This window comes from Leopardus geoffroyi, chromosome B1 (assembly GCF_018350155.1).
Source record: "Leopardus geoffroyi isolate Oge1 chromosome B1, O.geoffroyi_Oge1_pat1.0, whole genome shotgun sequence".
NCBI lineage: Eukaryota > Metazoa > Chordata > Mammalia > Carnivora > Felidae > Leopardus > Leopardus geoffroyi.
The window spans coordinates 199,714,190-199,719,601 of NC_059327.1; the positions used below are offsets into that span (position 1 = coordinate 199,714,190).

The 5,412-nt window shown below is 60.2% G+C and overlaps 1 protein-coding gene across 1 annotated transcript; it reads left to right on the forward strand.

Annotated features, from left to right (window-relative positions):
- Window positions 1–469: 469 nt before the first annotated feature.
- On the forward strand, window positions 470–4,728 carry MSX1 (msh homeobox 1). The gene is made up of 2 exons (XM_045474574.1): window positions 470–1,169; window positions 3,515–4,728. Exons 1-2 carry the CDS (start codon window positions 701–703, stop codon window positions 3,955–3,957), a joined length of 912 nt encoding a protein of 303 aa, XP_045330530.1. The 5' UTR covers window positions 470–700; the 3' UTR covers window positions 3,958–4,728.
- The last annotated feature ends 684 nt before the right edge of the window (window positions 4,729–5,412 follow it).

Here is a 5,412-nt window from a genome sequence, read left to right on the forward strand (position 1 = left end):
TAGCGGAGGGGGACAGAGAAAGAGACACAGCGGCTGGCCGCCAAAGGGAAAGGTAAAAGAAGCCTTGATAGAAACAGGAAAGCAGCAGAGGAAAGAGGGAGGCGTGGGAGAGAGGGGCGATCAAGGAAGGGAAGAGAGGGGAGGGCAGAAGAGAAGGGACGAGGGCAGGGAGAGTCCCCCGGGAAGACAGAAAAACTAGAGAGCCGCGGGGACCGGGAGACAGACGCGCGGCCCAGGCTGCAGCGCGGAAGAAAGTTTCTCCGGCGCCCCCTCCCCTCCCCTCCCCTCCCCTGCCCTCCCGGGGCCCGGCCCCGTCCCGCGCGCCCAGCGGCCCAGTGCGCCTCGGGGCCCGTCCGCAGGAGCGCGGCCCAATGGCAGGCGCCGGGCCCGCCCCCTCGCGCGCTGATTGGTCGCCGCGGCGCCGGCCTCGCCTTATTAACAAGTTCTCTGGGGAGCTGCGGCCCGACCCGGAGCCGGCGAGTGCGCCCGGGAACCCGGCCTGCGCGGCGGCGCCAGCGAGGAACCAGGCCCCGAGCGCCGGAGCCGGCCTTCTGGGGAGGGGCGGGAGGCGCGCGCGCGAGGGCCCGCCCGGCCAGGGCCCCGGGCGCACCCAAAAGGCCCCGGCCGCGCTCCCAGCTCGCCCCAAGCCCATGCCCGGCGGCTGGCCCGTGCTGCGGCTGGAGGGGGGGCCCGGCTCTGCATGGCCCCGGCTGCTGACATGACTTCTTTGCCACTCGGTGTCAAAGTGGAGGACTCCGCCTTCGGCAAGCCGGCGGGGGGAGGCGGGAGCCAGGCCCCCAGCGCCACCGCGGCCACGGCGGCCGCCATGGGCGCAGACGAGGAGGGGGCCAAGCCCAAAGTGTCCCCTTCACTCCTGCCCTTCAGCGTGGAGGCGCTCATGGCCGACCACAGGAAGCCCGGGGCCAAGGAGAGCGCCCTGGTGGCCTCCGAGGGCGCACAGGCGGCGGGCGGCTCCGCGCAGCCCCTGGGCGCCCGGCCGGGGTCTCTGGGAGCCCCGGACGCGCCGTCTTCGCCGCGGCCGCTGGGCCATTTCTCGGTGGGAGGACTTCTCAAGCTGCCAGAAGATGCGCTCGTCAAAGCCGAGAGCCCCGAGAAGCCCGAGAGGACCCCGTGGATGCAGAACCCCCGCTTCTCCCCGCCCCCGGCCAGTAAGTAGCCAGAACCCAGGCGGCGGGGGAGGGGGTGCGGGCGGGGGTGCGGGGCGGGAGGGCGCCAGGCCTGGAGCCGGCGCCTGCCTGTCTCCAGCAGCTGCGTACCTGCAGCCAGGTACCCGGAGCCCATGCTGCAGATCTGTTGGCGGGGCGGCCGGGGTTCGCCACTCTCGCTACTCGCGTCAGCTAGAGGGGTAGAGGCCTGGCTGAAGCCCAGCTCTCGGTCCACTTTCGCGGACTCCTCGCCTTGGCCGGGCGACGCTGGGCGTGTGTGTGTGTGTGTGTGTGTGTGTGTGTGTGTGTGTGTGGCGGGGGTGCAGTTAACTTCCAGGGCAAGGTGTCTGGGCACCCTCCCCTCCTGCTCCTATCAAAAGACCCCGGGAGTCCCCACTTCCCTATCTGCCCCTATACCCTGTTACTTGGCCGTTATCCCTACGGATGGGTCCAGGCGGTGCGGACATCTTCCCTGCGCTCAGAGTTTCACTTTCTCATAGAAGACTGCCCCCCCCCCTCCACCCCGCATTAAAGTACCTCTCTGCCCTGAGGTTCTGAACCTCTTGCAAAATTCCCCCTTCCAACCCTTCAGATTTCAGACAGATACTTGGTGCTCACGGTAGATGGTTCAATTAGTGGGAGGGGGCACTCAGGTCCAGCGGAGGGGGCGGGGCACCAAGTCAATTAGTGGGAGGCGTCCCCTCCGTGGCGGTGGGAAGCTCCCAGACGTCGCCCGACAGGGCCACTGGAGCGGACTCCAGCCGCCATAGGCGCGTTCGGGGTCGTTGCAAGGCCTCGCGGCCCCCCGGCTTCTCTGCCCAGCAAACACGCTCGGAGATATTTCAGGAGCACGGGAAATTCCCAAGTTTTCCTCGTTTCCTCCGATTATTTTGCGCGGCATAATAGCAACCCGAATTCAATGGCGTGATGCTGAGGAATGATTTTTATCTGGGGATTAAACGTCTTTGAAAGGCCAGCCCCTCCCTGGGCCTAAAGGCTGGAGAAGGTGGCCCCGGGCTAGGCTGTCGCTACCGAAGGGATTGACGTTTCCCTCGGCGCCCGCCCCTCGGGCGGCCCGGCGGAAAGCGAGTCGGGGGCCAACTGCTTCCCGGACTCTCAATGGCCTGGAGCAGGGAAGAAGGGGGGGATGTTAACACAAGATTTCGTTTGACTCATATCCTGGTGGTCTGCGAGCCCAAAGGCTCATTTAAGGAAAAACAAACAAACAAACAAACGAAAAAACATGCATACTTGGGCAAAACCCGCATGGTGAAACATTATGTACTTGAATTCATTCCCCCCCCCCCCCCCCGAGGGAAGCCGCTGGGTAGGCAAAGCGTCCTTTCCAGGACTCGGGAATTCGGTTAGGGCCTCCACGCTGACCCCAAAGTCGTTGAGATCCCCGTTGTCCTGGGAATAATGTGTTCTCCGTTTTATCTGGCCACAACTGCCCTGTGTGGCAGGGGTTCACTGGCCCAGAGGACTCCGACTGGTACCTTCGGGAGCCCTCTGCCGGGGCGCTGGCTCACCGCCCATCTTTGAGGTACATTCTGAAGCCATAAGAAAAAGCTTGGCACCGTTCATCTCCGTGGACTGAGACCCAGCTGGAGGAGAAGCCATTGCAACCCCTCTCCCACTCACCCCCATTTGTGTGTGACCAGAGGGCCAAGGCGCTGGGGGTGGCGGAGCCCCAAGAGACACCTGAGACCACCGGAAGATGCAACCCCCCTCCCCTTGGCACTTCGTATATTTGAGATATGGCCGCCGGTGCAACCTTCTGACCGCCTGACAGCCGGCTCTGCGCGCCTGCCATCCCCTGAGACTGTCCTTAGACCGCTGTAGGAACACGCCGTTCCAAGGGGAAGAGATCTGGGCCTAGCCTAGCGCTGAACACTTTGGCGGGCACAGATACATGTTCACCCAACGCAGAAAACTAGATGTGATCTTGGGTTGGGTGCAGGGCCTTTCTGCCTGTTTCATCAACCTTATTAACACCTACGGTCCCAGCCTGGGCGACGGTGGGAGGAGGCCCGCCGCCGAAGGCCCTCCCAAGCAGCCATCTAGCACGAGGCATCCCACCTCTTCCCACTAAGTTCGGGCCTTGAACACGGGCGCGTTTCACCCGGAATCTTTGTTTCCTCCTTTGCAAGAAGTAGACGGAAACGTCTACCCCGCGGGGCGTGGCAATTGGAGAAAATCTTTTCCAAGTGTCTCTCCCAGCACTTGGCACCGAGGTGCCCCACGCAAATGAATAGCCGGTATTGTTGTTGGCTACTGTTACTGCTTTGTGGGCAGATTACACTCCCGCGCCGCTTTCTTAACCCCCTGCCTTTCTCTCGGCCCCCTAGGGCGGCTGAGCCCCCCGGCCTGCACCCTGCGCAAGCACAAGACCAACCGCAAGCCGAGGACGCCCTTCACCACCGCGCAGCTGCTGGCGCTTGAGCGCAAGTTCCGCCAGAAGCAGTACCTGTCCATCGCCGAGCGCGCCGAGTTCTCCAGCTCGCTCAGCCTCACCGAGACGCAGGTGAAGATCTGGTTCCAGAACCGCCGCGCCAAGGCCAAGAGACTGCAGGAGGCCGAGCTGGAAAAGCTGAAGATGGCCGCCAAGCCCATGCTGCCACCCGCGGCCTTCGGGCTCTCCTTCCCGCTCGGCGGCCCAGCGGCGGTAGCGGCCGCGGCGGGCGCCTCGCTCTACGGTGCCTCTGGCCCCTTCCAGCGCGCCGCGCTGCCGGTAGCGCCCGTGGGACTCTACACAGCCCATGTGGGCTACAGCATGTACCACCTGACATAGAGGGTCCCAGGGTCCCCTACCTGCGGTTCCAGCCGATTCCTCCAGCCCCTGTCTTCTGCAAAGCAGCAGGAGCCCCCCACCCCCACCCCACCCAGCGAGCTCCCCTTCCGCCCCCCACACTGCTCTGGTTTATCCTCGGCCGCTCCCTGCGTTCACTCACGGAAGTCTGATCCCCTCCCCCAAAGTGGCTGGAAGGGTCCCTTAACACTCTCCTAGAATCTAGACCTACCCTTTGTGTTACAGATGGATAAACTGGGGTTAGAGAAGTTAAATTTCCCAAGGGGCCTCAGCAGAGTTAGCTGTTGGACGCGCACCAGGGGCTGCGTCCTGTATCCCTGCCTCCTGCCCTGACACCCCGCGCGAAAAGCACAGGAAAAATACTCCCGCCTGAAGATTTTGGAAATGAGAACAGTTGGAGAGAAAGAGAACATGCCAGGGGAGATGGGCCTCCCCACCGCCCTGCCCCGCCAGCCCCCAGGTCCTTCCTTCGGAAAACTTCAGAGAACTTCAACAGCAGAACGTTTGTTTTCGGTGGGGGGAGGGGGGGCACACAGATGCGTTGCAAAGGTAGGTTGGAGGGACCCCTCTCACCAGTATCAGAAGAAATTGTAAAATAAAATTTAAAAATCCTGTTTCTTATTTAACAGTACGTTTGTGTGACTCTCAAGAATCCCTTTGGAAGGGATGGTGTGTAATATACTGTATATTTGAAATTTTATTATCATTTATATTATAGCTATATTTGTTAAATAAATTAATTTTAAGCTACAAGAAATGATCTCTTTATTGAGTTAGGCTTTTATCTGAATTTCACGTCTTCACACATGCAATTGCCTTTCAGTGCGATGGTACTTTAACGCCTTTCAAAGGTGACCACGATATTCCGGGACAGAGGGGGGCGTCTCTTTGAACACACAGGACAGATCTGCGCTGGCAAAGTCAAGTGGAGAATTGAAGCAATTACCTACGATAATTAGGCTCAATTTTCCAATTCGCTTTAAGCTGAAATCGACACTTGCTCAGGTGACCCAGAACCGACTCTTTCTTTTTTCTTCCTTTTTAACCTGTCTATGAAAACAAAGCGAATCACCCAAATGGTTTGATGACTGCAGACAGCTAATCCAGACAATTCCCACCCCCGCAAACCTGTTTTTCCCACAGGAGGCCAGGTGGGGGGTGGAGGCACAGCTTTCCTTCTCTAAGTCGCTGCGCTGGTGTAGACCCGGTTTGTGGATTTAATTTTGAGCTGCCAGAATGTGAACTCCTTCACACCCCCTATTAGGACCCCTAAACACAAACCACTTTACTGAAAACCCAAGGCGACAATACACTTCCCACCTTGGCGTGTCCTTTGCATGAGCCCTCCCCCCAAACTCTCACAGACTCCGTTTTTTCTTTTATATAGTAGGTTAAATTCAGGCTTCCAGGAGCATAGATTTGAACGAGCGCCAAGTT

Bases quoted from the DNA above. Each gene is read 5' to 3' on its own strand.
- MSX1 (XM_045474574.1), top strand. From the start codon at position 701: ATGGCCCCGGCTGCTGACATGACTTCTTTGCCACTCGGTGTCAAAGTG. The intron at 1,170-3,514 runs GTAAGTAGCCAG...TCGGCCCCCTAG, and splicing joins CTTCTCCCCGCCCCCGGCCA to GGCGGCTGAGCCCCCCGGCC.